This window comes from Dama dama, chromosome 20 (assembly GCF_033118175.1).
Source record: "Dama dama isolate Ldn47 chromosome 20, ASM3311817v1, whole genome shotgun sequence".
NCBI classification, from domain to species: domain Eukaryota; kingdom Metazoa; phylum Chordata; class Mammalia; order Artiodactyla; family Cervidae; genus Dama; species Dama dama.
The window spans coordinates 113,829,681-113,848,721 of NC_083700.1; the positions used below are offsets into that span (position 1 = coordinate 113,829,681).

Genomic DNA, 19,041 nt, shown 5'->3' on the forward strand with positions numbered 1-19,041 from the left:
CAGCCTTTATAGTTTTTTTTTTTTCCGACTCTAAAGGCAGTAATTCTCACTACTCTTGTACTTATCTCAGGGTTTTTCACTATGGTTGGTGGAGCTGGAGCTTTTCCAGGCCCTGCCTGAGCTCTGAGAGATTGTTCTAACCTGCTCCTGGCCAGGGGTTTGTTTTCCTGCCTCAGATACTGTCCTTACATGCATACTCTGATCAGTATTCAGCTGCAGCTTTCTCTGTGCAGCTCTCTCCTCCCTGGTACTCTGGCAGCCTGCTAGCTCCAGCTGCCTTGGCCCCCCACCCCCCCCCAACCCTGGGAGCCCCTAGACTGTGGCTGGAAACTGCGGGCAGTGAGCGGTCATACGGCTTGCCTCACTTGTTTCCCTGCTCTCGGGGCCTCTGTCTGGCGGTCCCGGGTGACAACTGTTCCTTGATCTGTTTTGTCCAGCGTTTTAGTTTAAGCCGGGAAGGTGAACCCAGTCCCTGTTACTTCATCATGGATGGAAGCTGAAGTCTTCTTTTAACTTTGAATTTTTAGTCACGTTGACCAGGCCTTGTTGATCTGTCTAGATTGTGTCTTTAGCCCTGCTGCGCATACAGTAAAGCATTTGGCCATCTTCTCAACTCTTCCATTGCTTAACCTAACACTCATGCAGATGGGGGTGCCCAGGGAGAGGACTGTCCATGCTACCAGCAAGAAATGTGACTGGGGCAAAAGTGGCAACTCTTAGGATGTCATAGGTATAAAGACATTAGAGTTTGTCCCACTTCCCTACCTCTGCCAAAGGGAAAACCCACAGTAATTACTGGGGCATCTCTTACCCAGACCCAAGTGCAGATAAAACCATTAGGGGAGAAAGTGCCATAGTGGGTACACCCCCAACTATGGCATTCCCAAGAGAATTGTGAGCTTCCTAAGTCCACAGACTTGAGAAATACACTCTGTCTTGTCAGGTACATGTATCTGTCAGCGTAGGGAGCATGAGAAAATGGAGAGGAGAAATGGCAGAGGGCTTCCCACCCAGACCCTGCCTCCTGCCGACCCCAACAGTGAAAGGAGAGGGGTCCCAGGTGCCTTGGGTAATGAAGAAAGAGCCCAACCATAAGCAGATGCAGAGAGGTCCACAAGCCACGGGGGAAAGGGTGAGTGGAGGGGGAGTCTGAGAGAGCAGAGATCCCGCGCTTCACAGGGAGGGGTTGGGACCTCACTTACTACCCCCACTCCCCCCCCCCCCACCCCCCCACCCCCATCCCGCAGTTGTGCCTTTCCCAGCAGGCTCTTCACTCTGGCCTGCAGCCTGCTCATACACTCGCCCGCCCAGCCTTCAAGGCTTCGCACACTGCCGCTGAGCCAGCCACATCAGGCCCAGGCCTGTGGTTCCTGTGTTACTGAGATTTTTGCAGGCGCCTCACTGGACTCACCAACTGAAGGGCAGAACAACCTGCCTTGTTTACCCAGCAAAGTCTTAACATGTACTTGGGACTCATCTGTCTCTTAAATGATTAAAGAGAGGGAGGCCAGGCCATGTGCTGGGGTGTATCTTCCTAAGTTTGGGGAAGAGGGGCTTGGCTTGAGCGAGCGCATGCTCTCCCCCCATGGGACACAGGCCCCTCGGGCTCCAGGCCGTAGGCACGCAGGTCCTCAGTGCCTCCCGCCTGGCTGGCTGTCAGCTGCTGCCTGTTCACAGAGCTGTCAGCAGAGGGGTATGTTGAGTTGGTACACACGGACTGACCACAGAACTCTGCACTAGGCACTCTGCTAGGCGTCAGAAGCTTTGGTCACAAAGGTGTGATTCCTGCTCCTCCCAAGGGCAGTGGTTGATTCCTTAGCATGAGCATAAATGTATTCAATTGCTGAGAGTTCTCAGAATAGGCTGTTAGAAGCAGGAACCTCTGCAAAGTGAAGCACAGCCAACAGCAGAGCTCAGAGAGCCCAGGTCAGCTCAGCTAGGCCCGGCTGATGCCTCCTGGGTCAGGGGGAAGCATGCGGGTAACCTGCACTTCCCCGGATTCCCAGGGCTCTCATGTGTCCCCCCACCCCCCCCACCGGGAGCCCTTCTCTTCCTACCAGTTCAGAGTCAGAAAGGCCCTCCCAGCCTCCTTTCACACCCCTATGTCAGGCAAGAAGTCCACAAGGGCCACCTTTCTGTACCCCCAGGAGCCCTCCTCCCGCTAGCCCAGGACCTACACATGCCTGCCAGGCACCTCCTCCCCTGCACCCACACCTCCCCATTCCCGTCATTCCAGCTCCATTCCAGCTCCTCGCTGGACCTGTGGGTGCTTTTTTTTGGTTACTCTGAATGTCTCCAAGCGTCAGGGCTGGTTTTGTCCTCTCAGAAAACCCAGTGCCTGCACCTCGGGCGAGGCGGATGGGCCAGGGTGGCCTTGGTATTCTGCAAAGTAGACCCCCGAGGTAGAGCGGTTGTAACCCACAGAGCGAAGGAGAGAGGGCGCCCGGGTTGGCATCGAGAGGCCCTGTCGAGACGAGCCGCCCCAGTTAAACAAGTTGTCCGTTTGTTTGGCCAACACTTCAGGAGCATCCCTGCCTCGACCGAGGTCGCCGCCGGAGCGTGGGGTTCCCTGGGTAGGGTCCTGGAGACATTGCGCACGGCTTCTTCTCGGGCAAAGCCCCCGCGCCCCGCGGACCGGGCCGAATCGCTGGTGCAGCGTCTGCCCCCGCGCCCTGGCCGGCAGGTGCTGGCCAGCCCGGCTCGCCTGCTGCGGGCCCTCCCTGCGGCGGCGCGGCCCCCATCCCCGCGAGGGGCCCCCCTCCACCCGCCGCAGGCCGCAGTGGGCCGGCCCCGCGGCCGCCGCCTCCCGCCGCTCCGCTGCCGCCCCCGCCCCCGGTGCGCCGGCCGGCGTGCTCAGTGCTCAGCGGGGCGCGCGGCGGGCGGCTGGACTCGGCTCGGCTGCGGCCATGGCCCCGGGCCTGCGCGGCCTCCCGTGCCGCGGCCTCTGGCTGCTCCTGGGTGAGTAGGCTGGGGTCCCGGCTCCGGCTCGGGACACGGCCGCGGGCGGCGGGCGCCTCCCTCCGGGGAAGGGGCGGCTTCTGCGGCCTCGCGGGGGCGCGGGGCGCGGGCGCTTCCCCGGCCGCCGCTGGGCGCTCAGGTTCCGGAGGAAACCGTGACCGCCCTCGTGCACCTTGGCCCCCCGCTGCAGGCCGTTTCAGGTCCCAGAATCAGAACCACGTACCATTTACCTAGAAAACTGTCTAAAACTGAAAATCTGACTCATTCACAGCCAACAGTTGCTGATTTGTAGATAAGCCTCCTTTGCAGAAATGAGGCCGGCAGTTCTCTTCGGGGCATTTCCACAGGGGTGTGTGTGTGTGTGTGTGTGTGTGTGTGTGTGTGTGTGTGTGTGTGTGTGTGTGTGTGTGTGTGTGTGTGTGTGTGTGTGTGTGTGTGTGTGTGTGTGTGTGTGTGTGTGTGTGTGTGTGTTGACTTGCCACTGTGTGTGTGGGTGGGTGTGCGTTGACTTGCGTGTGTGTGTGTGCGCGCGCGTTGACTTGCCACTCTGTGTGTGGGTGTGTGTTGACTTGCCACTCTGTGGGTGGGTGGGTGTGCGTGTGTGTGTCTGTGTGTATGTGTGGCTAGTAGCAGTCCAGAGAGGGACTCTTGGGGAGGTGGCGGAACGCGCCTGGCTTTCTGCTCTGAGATACAAGGGTGGCAGGAACCTGCACCTGACTTAGCAAAATTTAGCAATAATTGTTGTCTTCAGTTCCCTCTTCCCAATGTTTTCATAAAATGCTAAGCAACCTTCCTGAACTGCCTCAACTATTGTATTCATTTCGTGTATTTAGTTACCTTTTAATAAAAACCAAATCAGTCATGTAAAGTGGAAGAATCCAGTGGCCCAGGGAGGCCCCCACGGTTCTTCTTGGTAGCTGTGTCTTGGCCGCTGAGCAGTGATGCCGCCCTTGGGGAAGGGGGACCCCACACTGCGTAGCTGCTCAAGAGGCAGCCAAGGGCTGCGGGGCTTGTCTGGGAGGTGGGAGGCTGCCACTCCAGGCCTCCAGTTCCCACACCTCACCAAGGAGTGCTGTATCTGCTGAAAACCCTTAGCATCTACTTCAACAGAATGTACTCTGAAAGCTGATCCTGCCACTTAAGCATTTTTGCTGAAGTTATATGAAAAGCAGAATCTTATAATATTATTCTCTTCTTTTGCATTAGGATCTGTGGGTTTGACCTGGAACGTACTGTTTTAGTTTCTTAAGAAATGAGCATTTCTCTTTCAGCAAGGTAGAGAGCTGGGCTGAGTCAGTTTCCTAAGCATAAATAAACAAATTCTCATTCCTGCCGTCCAGAAGCTGCACCCTCTAAAGCTTGTATAAATAAAACACTTTATCATGATCACATATTAAAGACCTTCCTTGTTTACCAAGAAAATAATACATGTTCTGGTGGAAGGTCAAAGTCCTGGAACCCTAACATTCTGAGAGGTCTGGCTAATGTTATATCATGGAAGAAGAAACACAGCTTTATGAGGTTATCAGCTAATTAGTGTCATTGGAGCCCAGCAGTAATCAGAAGAATTAGGAGAGCACATGTTTTTCTTACCAAGGGGTAGTGTGAGCTAGAGCCCCTTGGTGATGAAGATTTTGCTACCCAGAATAGCAAGGTGGAATTTCTTATTTTTCATCAGTCAGAAAAGAAGGACATTTCCAGAGGAGCCAGAGTCTGTGTATGATGACTTCGTTGTAAGCTCCTGTTTCTACACGCCCGCCTTCACTCGACAGTGCTGGCCGACGTCGGCCTGTATGAACTCCTCCGTCATCTGTCCTGGGAAACACGCATCTCCCCCGGCGTCTGGGGGAGGGGGTGCTTCTTGCAAGGCTGCCCTGTCCCTGGGTCGGGAAGATCCTCTGGAGGAGGGAATGGCTACCTACTCCACTGTCCTTGCCTGGAGAATCCCGTGGACAGAGGAGCCTGGCGGGCTACAGTCCATGGGGTCGCACAGAGTCAGACGCTGGGTGACTAACACTGTTTATTGAAATATGTGACTTCATATAAATACAAGGGTAGCTGCTTGGGACCGACCAGGACACCACAGGAAATGCAGTCTGCGTGACTGCTTCGGATCACCATGCTGCTTTCCGTCCGGAGGCGGCTCTAATCCTGGAGTCCGCAGTGTCTGTTCACCCTTTCTGTGTGTGTAGTGGCAGGGAGACGTTTCTGGGCATCCGTCTTCCGTCCACAGGTGCATGCCCATTGGTGTGCACATGGTCAGTGCCAGGCCAGGGCTGTTGAGAGATGTTTATGTCCACGTCGGAAGCATCGGTAACCACATGTCAAGGAAGAGTTTTAGGAGAAATCCTTACTCAGGGCAAATAGCTTGGGGAGTCGGTTCCTCCTGCTTTTCCCCCAGGATGAAGCAATCGCGCAGCTTCTCCTCAGAAACGGCGCCTGGCAGGCTGTGCGATGGCGACACCCCGTGTGACCTGAATTCCAGTGAAGACGCTGAGCCGTCGGCAGGGCAGCCCCTCCGGCTTGGCCGCCTTCAGGCCCGGAGCTCATCTTTCCCGAGGGCCGCCTGCCTCCGGGACGGTCTCGGGGAGGGACCCGGGATGCAGGCCCAACGCTTTGTTTTGTCCTCTCAGCTGGACGTGGGGGCCGTGCATCCAGGTTCCATCCTGGGAGCCGCAGGGGCCCCAGGGGGGCCGGGCAGAGCACCTCTCCAAGACAGACACACAGACAGACCTCTCCCGAGTGAGCCCAAGAGGTGAACGTTTCCAGCCCGTGACCCCGTCACATCTGAGTCAGATGCGTGCCTTGCAGGGTGGTGGGCCTGGGTGGTGGATGCATGGTGGGCACATGCTGGGGCGGGGTTGGGGGGCTTCGACATCGCGGCCCGAGAACCTCTCGTTCTGCTGGGGACTCAGGGGAGACCTGAGGAGGAGACGGGGAGCCTGGGGCGGGGCCGGGGGAGGGGCGGAACCCCCGCTGACCCTGTGTGCCCCCCCACCCACCTGCCCCTGCTCTGCAGCTTCCCCCTGGCACGTGGAGACCACAGGATGCTGCTGGGGCTCTGCCCTGTCCCCCCAGCCCCCTCCCCGCCCCCATGGAGCGCCCACAGGGATGTCCCGGGCACCAGCCCTTCCCCGCTCCAGGATGAATGACCTTGGGGCTGGGTAACGTTTCTAGAGAATGCATCTGTTCTTGGCCAGGAGGGTTATGTCAACACAGCAGTGAGAGGAGGCTCCCAAGCTAAACAAGAGCTTATTCTTGGTGACATAATGACGGTATTGTTGTCCATGGAGAAAAAACAAAAAAATTTCCCTAAGATTGTTTTATGTTAGTATTTTCTTTGACATCGAAAGACATCACTTCAGTGATCATTCGAAACATGGATTCTGAGCAGCTTCACTGAAGCAGGGTCCGTGGCCAAGTCTCGGCAGGGGAGCAGGGAACCCAGGCGTCTCATCACAGCCAGCCCGCCCTTATTTCCTCCTCATTAGGCCTCCCAGTGTCTCCTTCACGTTCCTCTGCGATCCCACCCCCCTCCCACCGGGTGGAGTTCTCCGTTGATTTCTGTGGGACCAGGGACCATAGGCCGCCCCCTGCATCCACCTAGGCAGCCCCCACCTGTGTGTGCTTCCAGGGCTTTGCACCCCCACAGCCGAGAGGATCACTAGCAAGGATTCTCCTTAGCCGGACCTCACCTGGGAGGATCAAAGACAGCAGTTTACCCGGCAGATGACCTGGTGATAACGCCTGCCTCACAGTCACACACTCCAGCCCACTGTCAACTGGAACGAAAGCAGTTCATGAATCAGATAGCAGACTTGAGAGCTGGACCATAAAGCCCGAGCGGTGAAGAATTGATGGTTTTGAACTGTGGTGTTGGAGAAGACTCTTGAGAGTCCCTTGGACTGCAAGGAGATCCAACCAGTCCATCCTAAGGGAGATCAGTCCTGAGTGTTCAGTGGACGGACTGATGCTGAAGTTGAAACTCAGCATACTTTGGCCACCTGATGTGAAGAACTGACTCATTGGAAAAGACCCTGATGCTGAGAAAGATTGAAGGCGGGAGGAGAAGGGGACGACAGAGGATGCGATGGTTGGATGGCATCACCAGCTCATGGACATGAGTCTGAGTAAGCTCCAGGAGTTGGTGATGGACAGGGAGGCCTGGCGTGCTGCAGCCCGTGGGGTTGGAAAGAGCCGGACACGACTGAGCGACTGAACGGCAACAATAGCAAATCTCATGTTTTGGGGGGAGAGGCCTGAAAGGCAAAGGCGTGGTGAGGTAACAGAGGTTGGCCCCTCTGCAGGTGGCATTACTGCCTCGAGCAGATTCCAGGGTCTGTCTGTGCAGAAGGATGCTGTGGGCTGGGTAGAAGCGCAGATGAGGGAAGCACTCCCTCCTCCTGGTGATTTCCCCCTGGTACCTAACAGTAGGGTCACATGGTGCCAGGCCTGCAAGGGGCTTTCGAGAAGCCAGAACAGACCCGGAACGTTGAGAGAGCCATCCCTAGCCGGGAGTGAGGAGTCTCCCAGCTGATCTGCCGAGGCAGGCCGCTAAGTAAGGAGGAGGCACAGGCTCTGAATTCCCCTCCCCTTCCGTGGTTGGCTGTTGAAGGGTTCCTGGTAGCAGTTAGAAGATGGCGCAGTGCACAGTCGGATAGGGCCCTGTGCTGGGCAGGGCGGAGGAGGTGATGGTTCACCGGGCCTTGAGGGTTGAGTAGGAGTTTTCACTTGTCACACAGAGTTTATTTTTTTTTTTTCATTTTGTCTTTTGGGTTCTTGTTTTCTTTTTCCAGAGTAGACGGAGAAAGGTTAAAGGTAACATATGCAAACCAAGTGCTGTTTACGTCATCCTCTGGGGCATTTAGTGACTGGCCAGGCAGGTAGCTTCCTGGGCATTTGGCTCCCAAGTGTCTGTAACCAGAGGAGTCCTGGGAGTGGGTGGTTCCCACTGTGCTGGACCCAGCTGGGAGAGAAGGTGATTCAGCTGGAGCACTCAGAGCAAGGCTTTTCCCGCAGCTATTAGGAGAAGGTCCAGGCAGTATAGAGGCGGCGCTTTAGAAACCCCATTCCTTAACCCATAGAAAATACGGAAGAGCAGAAGGCAGCATGATCAGCTGTAACCACAGCACTCAGATCACCCGCTCTCGATTTACCTCAGATTTACTGATTTTAATTGAGGAGTGACTTCCCTCGTGGCTCAGACGGTTAAGGAGTCTGCCTGCAATGCAGGAGACCCAGGTTCAGTCCCTGGCTCGGGAAGACCCCCTGGAGAAGGGAATGGCTACCCATCCCAGTACTCTTGCCTGGAGAATTCCATGGACAGAGGAGCCTGGTAGGCTACAGTTCATGGGGTTGCAAAGAGTCGGACACGACTGAGCGACTTCACTTCTTCAATTCAATGGAGTAATTGGTATAGAATAAACAATGCATTTCAAGTGTGTGACTTAGAAGGTCCTGGGATGTGTATGCACCCACGTGGACTCAAGACTGTGAGCATGTGTACCCACCACCTCCAAGGCTGCCGCTGTCGCCTCCCCTTCCTGCCCCCTCCCACCACCCCTTCGGGGCTCCACGCCCTGTGAGTCGCTAAGGGCCGCTCACACTGCACACCCGCAGGGAGGGCCACGTGGGGCTGACCCTGTGGACACGAGTTCTGGAAACGAGCCCTGTGGGCCCGCTTGGTGCAGGACGGTCTCATTTCACAGAGAAAGAAACTGGCCCAGAGGTGACGGGGCCCGGCGGCCCACAGGCTCTGCAGGGGAGGCTCTGAGCTCAGCTCCCTAGCCGGCTACTCCAACAAGGGAGGGGCCCTTCCCACGGCTCGTCCCCCACCTGTGACCCCGGCCCTGGGAGGCCTGTGCGGGTCTGCGGCTCTGTCTCCGCAAATGCGGCGTGGGATGAGTGGCAGCAAGATGGGCTGGTCCTGCAGGCGTGCAACCGCAGGCCAAGGGCACAGGGGAGAAGAGAGACCTGGCGGGCCCTCCCCTGGGCCCTTGTCGCTCGTTAGAAAGCCCCCAAGCCCCAAGGGCCCCCGTGGGGTGCCAGCCACCCTGTCTTTCTGGCCCCAGGCCCGCTGCCATGGCGATCTCCCTGCCAGGGCCAAGGGCATTCTCAGTGCTTTCTCTGAGCCCCTCCAGCCCCAGCCAGCCCCCCTGAGCTGATGGATGCAGATGCGAGGGCAAATCCTGCCTCAACTTGCTGCTGTCTGCCTGGCAGCCTCACCCTTGGCCTCTTAAGACATGCGCTGTGAAGGAGTCACAGCCTCGCAGTCACCCAGGAATGGAACCCATCTGGTCTCAAACAGCTGGTTTTAAAACTTTGGGCAGCATATTCAGTTTTAAAGCTGTGATGTGGCCTCTCTTTGCAATGAAAAAAACTATATCAGGCTCATTTTTTATTAAAAAAAAAAAAAAAACACAAACCCAGCGTCCTTCTCCCCTGCTTAAAAATGAACCTGGTTTCCAGATTCACCCAAGCAGCTTGCCCAACCTCATTCCAGTTGTCAGAAGGCCGGGAGAACCAGCTCTGGGCTCCTGCAGGGCAGGAAAGAAATGGTAGTGGTGAGGGGCAGACTTTGTCCCCACGGAGCAGAGGGCCCACCCTTGGGACACAGACAGCGGCTCCCAGAGAGGCTGACCGTGGGCCAGCCCAGAGCCGGGCCACGGGGAGGCCACGGGGCCGGCCCTACAGCGGGCCTCGCACCCACAGTGGGGGCTAGAGCGTGACCTCTGAGGCCTCTGAGGCCCGGAACGATGGTGGGGGACTGTTGTGGGACCCCTCCAGCACCCACATTTGCGCCTGGCTTTCGGTTGCCCCCGGCTCCCTGACGAAGATGCATGTTTGTCTTCCTTCTCCCTAACCCGGCCCTCCCAGCGCAGAAGGGGAGCCCAGCGCCCTTCCAGACTTCCTGGGGACGCTCCGAGGCGCCTCGCTGCAACCCACGCAGAGTGCGCTCTGCTAAAGGCGGGTGTCGCGGGCTTGTTCATTGGACAAATAATAACGTGCAGAGCCGCTGGCTACCTGGGAGGGTGACGGGCGATCGCCCTAAATGAGGCCTGGAGGGAGAGACGCGTGCGGGGACCTTGGGGAGGAGGCCGCGGAGGAGGACGGGCCCCATCTGGGTCTGGGCTTTGCAGGGTGAAAGGCAGTCCGCGCGGGCCTAGCCCCGGTGGTTGTGCAGAGTGCTGAGGGGGCGGGGCACCGGGCTGGGGCCTTCAGAAGGCGGCTGGAGCGCCTCCGTGAGCCAGTGTCTAAGCCCTCCCAAGCGACCTGTGCACGTAGGTGGGCTTTCCCTGGGGCGGGGGGCCATCTGGATGGAGCCAGGGTTGGGCACAGCCCTTTCCCCCAGCTGGTCCTCCGGTGCGCAGTGCTGCGCGGGGTGGACCCAGCAGGGGGCCCATCCCAGGGCACCCGGGGTGGGCTGGCCTGCTGCCCAGCCTGCAGGTCCTCTCCTGGGGCTCCTCCAAGGTGGGGAGGGGGGTTCCTCTTCCCAGCCTCTCATCTCCCCCACCCACCTCCCATTACTCCTGGTTTCTCTGGCTGAAAACCCCCCGGGTCCTCCCTGCTTGACTGGCTTCCAGGTGCCCAGCCTGCGTGTCCAGATCTGGGGGTCAGAGGGGCACCCTCCACGCGGCGGGTGCAGGACCGGACACCTCGGCGCTCAGGCAGGTGAAGTGAAGTGAAGAAGTCGCTCAGTCGTGTCTGACTCTTCACGACCCCAGGGACTACACAGTCCGTGGGAATCTCCAGGCCAGAATACTGGAGTGGGTAGCCTTTCCCTTCTCCAGGGGATCATCCCAACCCAGGAATTGAACCCAGGTCTCCCGCATTGCAGGCAGATTCTTTACCCCTGAGCCATGAGGTGAAGCCCGAGGCTTTTTACAGCTCCTGCTTCCGGCTTCACCTCTAGCTCCATGTGCCGTGGACTGCCTGTTGTTTGGCTTTTTATTTGTGATTAATCACAGAGTTAATCACAGACCCTGGCAGTCCGTGGGGTCGCAGAGTCAGACACGATTAAGCGACTGAACAAACAAATCTCAGCGTTGTCCTTGTATTGATGTGAACTGTCACTTTGTTAGCTCGGGCCCCTGACAAGATGTGTCCGGCCTGGCCTCTATCACTTAGATAGGTGGAGTCATTAGTCTCCTGCCCCTGATGGGTGACGCGGAATTGGGGGCTCACGTGGACCCTGGAGAGGAGGGTGGGGCCCCCTGCCACCACATGCCCCCCGGCTCTGGGGGGACAGAGACAGGGTCTGCTCCCCTGCTTGCCAGGGGCCCTGTGCCCGGCCGCCCTCCCGGTCCCCAGGGCAGTCTGCCCTTGGCCTTTGTTTGGGACAGCCCATCGGCTTCGTTACCTGGAGCCATCACCACTGTCCACCTGTTCCTCTCCCCAGTCCTCATGAGTGGAAGGGTAGGAAGAGCTCAGGCAACAGCTTGTCAGCTTGGTTTCTAGCCGATGAACATCCAGACCCAGAGGATACGAGCTGTCCTCTGGGCCGGCACACGCTGGTGGGAGAGGGGGGCGGGGTCTCCAAGACCCTGTGCTGCTCGCCAGCCTACCTGGGGCAGGCTGATTCTTCCCCTCCCTCCCGGGCAGACGCGCAGGGGCCTCGTGCGTGATCAGCCTGCATCCAGTCCCGGCAGGCTGTTCTCGCTGCCACAGTTTCCGCGTCTGCGAAGTGCAGGCTTAGGAACCAGATCGGGGGTGCGTGAGGCCGAAACGATGTGTGCATGTCAGACCGTGTCCCCCGGACCAGAGGACGTGCAGTCCCTGCTCTGGAGCAGGGAGACGGCGGTCTCGGACACACCATAAGCAGGTGGGCCTTTGCTGGGCCCTGAAGCGACTGATAAAGCAATGATCTGCCGGAGCCTAGACGCCCCCTCCCGGGGTCGCGGCGCCCCCCCCCCCCCAGGGCACTGGGGGGACCTCGGAGTCGGACGGGCCACTCTGTGCTGACGGGTGTGGAGGATGGAGCCAGCCCCTGACCCCGCAGGGATGGGCGGGCTGGACTGGCGAGCCGAGCGGATGACCCGTCCGGGGGCTCTCGTTGCAGTGACCCAGCTCTGCCTGGCCACCGCCTGCCAGCACGCCGACTTCGGCGCTCTCCTCCGGGAGTCCTGCCTGCCCCAGTTCCAGGCGCACATGGAGGCCGTCGGGAGGATGCTGTGGTGCGACTGGGGCAAGACCATCAGGTGAGTCCGGCGTGTCCCGGGGGGCAGCGGGGGTGTTGTGCGAGGGTCTCCCTCGAGCCCCAAAAGCCGTTCTTCCCCGAAGTCCAGCGTGTGGACACGCCACAGGCTGGGGCCAGAGAGAGGGCGAAGGGGGTGCCCCGGGGGGGTATGGATGGGGAGGGCGGGGCCGTGACCTCGATGCCCAGGCTCAAGCTGGGTAGCAGGGCAGAGGCGGCAGGCGGCAGAGGGCTCTGTCTGCTGGGTCCAGTCTGGGATGCTGGTGGTGGGAGCAAGGTCCAGTGCCCAGGGGCGGGTCCCTGTGACAGGAGGGACCCCGCTGGTGCAGGGCTGTCCCCTCAGCCTCCCGCCATCCCCGAGGCCCAGCCAAGGCTGTCCTCCTGCCTGCCCGGCGGGCTCAGACTCGGAGCTTCCTGGAACCCTGGGGTGGCTGCACGCCCCTCACCGAGGGCGGCTGGACATGAGCCCCCTCTCCTTCCTGACTCGGTCCTTCTCCCGAGACGTCCTTCCTCCTGCCCTACAGGGTTCATCCCGGCGCACTCCCCTCGGCCACTCGATGGTGTCGGGGTCTCCCCCCACCCAGGCCTGGCTCCTTCATATTCTAAGGGCAGCCATATCAGCAATCAGCTTGTCTGTGGTCGATATTCAAGGCTGAGTTTTCCTAGGCTGTGTTTCTGCTTCCTTGGGGGCTCCAGTGGGCAAATACAGGCAAAGAGAAACACCCTCCAAACACTGAGATCACAGCGGGGTGGACGACCCAGCCAGGCACGCGGGGTCCCCAGTGAGTGTGCGGGTTTCCGGGCTGGGCTCCGACGTCTTCAGTACAAGGACTGCCGCTCGGTTTACAGCCTGGCCCAGACACGCAGGAGCTGGGCGCGGGGTCCTCAACCTCCTGCAGTTAACGTGAAGCCCGCACGTCCCTCCAGGGTTTGAGCAGAGGCTCAGCGACAGCCACCCCGGCAGGGCCTCCTCCCTGTCCTCCCCCTCCACAGCCTTCAGGGTCTCCTGTTCTGAGCTGAGAAATCACTCATGAGTTAGAAATCAAAGGGGGAGGCAGGTTATTAAAAATCAGCTTTTCAGCCTAGTGGGCCTCCCGCCTCTCTAAGGGATTTGTGTTTAAATGAAAGGTCACACATTATTAAGATGCAGAGAAGATGCCGAGGGGTCCCTGGGGATCCGTGCTCCCCACCACCACCACCCAGCTCTGTGCAAGTGGTTTGTGTAGACAGATTGTAAACCAGTGGCCTAGCAGAAGAGGTAGTGCAAGTGGCAGGCGACATGCTGAACGAAGCAGTGGTGACAGGTTCCTAGAAATGAAGCCGCTGCAGACGGCTCCCGACTGTAGTCAGAGTGCAAACAGGAGTCATTATCACCGGGCCCAGAGTCTGCCATCCTCCCAACTGAGCCAGGCGTGATTCGGCTGGAAATCGGCGTGGGGGATGGAAGTGAGGTTGCTAGGAAATTTCTTTATTTAAAAAGGAAATCAAGACCATTGAAGGAGGAAGAGGCAGAAGTCCCCATTGTGAGAGCTTCTCAGCAAGTCAGCTGGGGCTAGCGAGCTGGTCGGCAGAATAAAGGCCCCTAGAGATGTGTGCGCCCTAACGTGAGAACTGGGAATATGTCACATTGCATGGTGTTCAGTCGCTTGGTCGTGTCTTATTCTTTGTGACTCCATGGACTGCAGCACACCAGGCCTCCTTGTCCATCACCAGCTCCCAGAGTTTGCTCAAAATCATGTCCATCGAGTAGGTGATGCCATCCAACCATCTCATCCTCTGTCAACCCTTCTCTTCCTGCCTTCAATCTTTCCCAGCATCCGGGTCTTTTCCAATGAGTCAGTTCTTCGCATCAGGTGGCCAAAGTATTGGAGCTTCAGCACCAGCCCTTCCAATGAATATTCAGGACTGATCTCCTTTAGAATGGATTGGTTGAATCTCCTTGCAGTCCAAGGGACTCTCAAGAGTCTTCTCCAACACCACAGCTCAAAAGCATCCATTCTTCGGCGCTCAGCCTTCTTTATGGTCCAACTCTCACATCGATACGTGACTACTGGAAAAACCATAGCTTTGACTAGACAGATCTTTGTCAGCAAAGTAATGTCTCTGCTTTTTAATATGCTCTCCAGGTTGGTCATAACTTTTCTTCCAAGGAGTAAGCATCTTTTAATTTCATGGCTGCAGTCACCGTCTGCAGTGATTTTGGAGCCCCCAAAATAAAGTCTTTCACTCTCATCAAGAGGCTCTTTAGTTCTTCTTCACTTTCTACCATAAGGGTGGTGTCATCTCCATATCTGAGGTCATTGACATTTTTCCCGGCAATCTTGATTCCAGCTTGTGCTTCATCCAGCCCAGTGTTTCTCATGATGTACTCTGCATATAAGTTAAATAAGCAGGGTGACAACATACAGCCTTGATGTACTCCTTTCCCTATTTGGAACCAGTCTGTTGTTCCATGTCCAGTTCTAACTGTTGCTTCTTGACTTGCATACAGATTTCTCAGGAGGCAGGTCAGGTGTTCTGGGATTCCCATCTCTTTAAGAATGTTCCACAGTTTGTTGTGATCCACACAGTCAAAGGCTTTGGCATAGTCAATAAAGCAGAAGTAGATGTTTTTCTGAAACTCTCTTGCTTTTTCGATGATGCAATGGATGTTGACAATTTATTCTCTGGTTCCTCTGCCTTTTCTAAATCCAGCTTGAACATCTGGAAGTTCATGGTTCACATACTGTTGAAGACAGGCTTGGAGAATTTTGAGCATTACTTTGGTAGCGTGTGAGATGAATGCAATTGTGCAGTAGTTTGAGCATTCTTTGGCATTGCGTTTCTTTGGAATTGGAATGAAAACTGACCTTTTCCAGTCCTGTGGCCATTGCTGAGTTTTCCAAATTTGCTGTCATATTGAGTGCAGGACTTTCACAGCATCATCTTTCAGGATTTGAAATAGCTCAACTGGAATTCCATCACCTCCACTAGCTTTGTTCGTGGTGGTGCTTCCTATGGCCCACTTGACTTCACATTCCAGGATGTCTGGCTCTAGGTGAGTGATTACACCATTGCAGTTATCTGGGTCATGAAGATCTTTTTTGTATAGTCCTTCTGTGTACTCTTGCCACCTCTTCATAATATTTTCTGCTTCTGTTAGGTTCATACCATTTCTGTCCTTTATTGTGTCCAATCTTTGCATGAAATGTTTCCCTGGTATCTCTAATTTTCTTGAAGAGATCTCTAGCCTTTCCCATCCTATTGTTTTCCTCACATTACGTGGTGGGGGGAGGTAAATCACAGATGGACTAAGGTTGCTAACCAGGTGACCTTGGGATGGGGGATTATATGGTTATCTGGGCAGGTCCAACACCCTCACAAAGCTCCTTAAATTGTCCAACTTTGGCGGTTTGTGCTTCCCTGGTTCCTCAGACAGTGAAGAGCCTGCGTGCAATGCAGGAGACCTGGGTTTGATCCCTGGGTCGGGAAGATCCCCCGGAGAAGGGCATGGCAACCCACTCCAGTATTCTTGCCTGGAGAATCCCATGGCCAGAGGAGCCTGGTGGGCCATAGTGCATGGGGTCACAGAGTTGGACACAACTGAGCGACTCACACTTTCACTTGATGGTTACAGTACCTTCAAAGTCACTTTAATGTCCTTTGGGCCTGCCCACCTCATCCTCTGACTTTCTGGCATCATGAGATTCTCCAGGCTCATTCTGTGGGTTTTCTGCCCCAGCCCTGGAGTCAGCCATTTTTCCAGGGAGCCCTGGTTCCTTTTATTAAAGGGTGGTGTTCACAGGCCAACATAAATATACACATATATTCCTATCAGGGATTGAGACGTAACCAATGGAACCACGCAAGCCCAAGAAGAAAAATAACATGGGTGAATCCACCTTTAACCTTGGTGTAGGGCAAGGCTATATATAACCCTATTTATTTCAAGGAAGTGGCTTATGATTGTGGGGTGTGCAAAGTCCGAAAGCTGTGGGGCAGGCCGAGGCTGGAGGTCTTGGACAGAGCTGATGCTTGCAGCCTCAAGGCGGAATTTATTTTTATTTTATTTTATTTATAGCTGTGCTGGGTCTTCATTGCTGGGCTCGGGCTTCTCATTGTAGTGGCTTCTCCCGCTAAAACGCCTGGGCTCTAGGCCGCTTGGATTTCAGTGGCTGTGGCTTGTGGGCCCTAGAGCACAGGCTCGGTAGTTGTGGTGCCTAGGCTTAGCTGCCCCATGGCATGTGGGAGCAGGGATCAAACCCACGTCCCCCACAACGGCAGGCAGATTCTTAACCACTGACCACCGGCGAAGTCCGAGGCAGAACTCCTTAACTTGCTTTCAAGGCCTTTGTGCTGAGAGTGAGGCAGGGGACCCCCCTGCCGCCCCGCCCTGCATCATCAAGAACGATCTCGTGTATTTAAGGCCACTCGGCCTCTGTCTCCTCTGTCCTGAGAATGGCTTGCGGGTCATCGCTCCGTCCTCCCATGTGTGAGGATGCCTGGGGGGCCTCAGATTCCTCAGGGGTCTGACCCATCACCACACCAGGTCCTTGCGGGGCCGCTGGGCCCAGGAGAGCAGGCTCCCGTCCATGCGCCAGGCCAAGTCCACTGCGTCCCGGAGGTCAGCTCATTAAACTGCAGCCCTGGTTCACTAATGGGAACCTAACATGATTTGAAACATTAACTGGGGGTGTAATCTAATTGGGGAAGCTTCAGAGGACATGGGAGAATGTGTTGTCAGATGCTCTTGTCAGAGACCTTCCTGCCTGTTGGTCAGGGAGGAGAGGAATCTGTGCAGGACTCAGCTAGGAAACGGCTGGTTTTATTTATTTATTTTTTAGTATTTGTTTACTTGGCTGCGCTGTGTCTTCATTGCAGCCTGCAGGATCTTAAGTTGCAGCACGCGGGACCCGGCTCCCTGACCACAGACTGAACCCGGGCCCCCGGCACTGGCAGGTGGATTCTTAACCCCTGGACCACCAGGGAGGTCCCGAGGGCTGGTTGACAGTGATCATTTTTTTTCCCCAAGCCGAGAAATGTCGAGAGGGTTTAGGAGGCCAGGAGACAGCCCTGCTCATCCACTTTGCACACAGCTTCAGGCTCTGAGCTGGGGAAGGTGTCAGGGCGGAAGCGTCACAGGTGGGCCAGGGCAGCGGTCACTGCCTTCTGAAACTGGTCATCACGGGACAGAACTTCTGCTCCATCCCGGTGTCTCTGCCCTGAAGCCTCTGGGTTTGTGTCTGGCTCCCAGAAGGGGCTTTCCAGGGGGCTCAGAGGTAAAAAAAAAAAAAAAAAAAAATGCACCAGCCAATGCAGGAGACACAGGAGACGTGGGTTCATACCTTGATCAGAAAGATCCCCTGGAGGAGGAAATGGCAACCCCCTCCAGTATTCTTGCCTGGAAAATTCCATGGACAGAGGAGCCTGGCAGTCTACAGTCCATGGGGCTGCAAAGAGTTGGACACAACTGAGCGCACACACACCCACACGTTTGTCTGCCTCAACACAGAATCTTCAGCGTCCGAGGGGCCTGGGTCCCTGTGGCCTGCTCCTGGGGACCCCTCCCTGCCACGCGGGCCCCATGAAAGCCCTCCAGCCTGGCCTGAGCCTCGGTTCAGTTACGAGGGTTCCTGGGGAGGACAGAGAACCAGGGCCCTCTACCAGGGAGACCTGGTTTCGGCGGGTCGCTGGCCCGCCGCGGGGTCTGCCCAGGCCGCTGCAGTGGCCCTTACACTGTCAGAACCGCGGGCCTGCCCGTGTCCCTTGGAAGGAGCCAGTTCAGGAGATTCTTCCCGGCTCAGCAGCAGGAGGTGGAACAGCTGCTCTGCTTCTGACAGGACCCGAGAGCAGCATCTTCCTTCAACACCGAGGCCTCTCTGGGGCGGCGGCTATCACCGCCCCCCGCCCGGGGCTCCTGCTGTGCTGGGCCACCCCTCCCAGGCCTTGGGGGGCCCACACCCAGCTTGCCGGGCAGGCCCCTCACCAGCGCCCCGCAGGACACCTGGAGGGGAGGCCGGCCCACCTGAGCGCCCCCCACAGCCGGGCGCTCTCGGAGCAGGGCCGGGCACACGTGAGTGTTTGTCGGGGGTCTGCCCACAAGTGCTGGGCCACATCCTTGTCGGGAGGACCTGGCACAGAGGTCCGCTTCCCCGCCCTCTGCCCACCTGGATGGGGGCACACCCTCCAGCTGTCCCAGAGCACCCACAGCCTCCAGCCCAGGGGTGCAGAAAGCTGGCAGACCCCCTGGGGCCTCTGGGGGCCTTCGGGGCGGCCTCCCCGGCTCCCCGGCCCGGCCTCAGCTGGGGCTCCTGCCCGTGGGCGGCAGGCGTCGACACGGCCTTCTGGTGGCTGGACCAGGGCGCGAGGTGGGTGAGCACGTGGCCACGGGCCTTCCCAGCCAGTCCCTACCTCCCCCACCTTCACATCACCTCCCCGTCGCCTTTCTGAGTGTGACGCAGGCGGGCAGGAGACTCTGCTGCCTGGGGGGCAGCAGGGAGGGAGCCCCGGGCTCTCAGAGTCCCCCCAGGATGCGTCGGGCTCTGCTGCCACGGGGGCCAGCATGTGCCCAGGTGGGCTGGGTAGGCAGAAGAAAGGGGGCACCCTTCCCCCCGCGAAGGCAGCTTCTTGAAGCCCCATCCAGGTGGCATCTGGGTAGCTTTCAGCATAGATGTGTCCCAGGCACCCCATGACCCTGGGCACCCCGAAACCCCGGGCACAAGATCCCACAGCACCAGGCCAGGCCTGTCGGGCATGGGGGCAGGGGTCTCAGGAGGCCTGCCAGCCCCCTGCTCTGTCTCTGGAGCTCAGCCAGGGCTGACCTGGGGGGCGGGTCCGGGGCTGGGGCCAGTGGTGGGTGCAGGGCGTGCTGGAGAGGGCAGGAGGGGGCTTTCTGGCTCCGAGGGGTGAGG

General features: G+C 57.6%; 1 protein-coding gene across 1 annotated transcript in view; it reads left to right on the top strand.

The window, feature by feature from the left end:
- Positions 1-2,870: 2,870 nt before the first annotated feature.
- The window catches only part of RAMP1 (receptor activity modifying protein 1), a 40,387-nt gene continuing 24,216 nt past the window's right edge, over positions 2,871-19,041 (top strand). The window contains exons 1-2 of the mRNA XM_061120128.1: positions 2,871-2,958; positions 12,017-12,155. Coding sequence (XP_060976111.1) covers positions 2,907-2,958; positions 12,017-12,155 — 191 coding nt within the window. The 5' untranslated portion in view covers positions 2,871-2,906. The remainder of the gene's footprint in view (positions 2,959-12,016; positions 12,156-19,041) is intronic.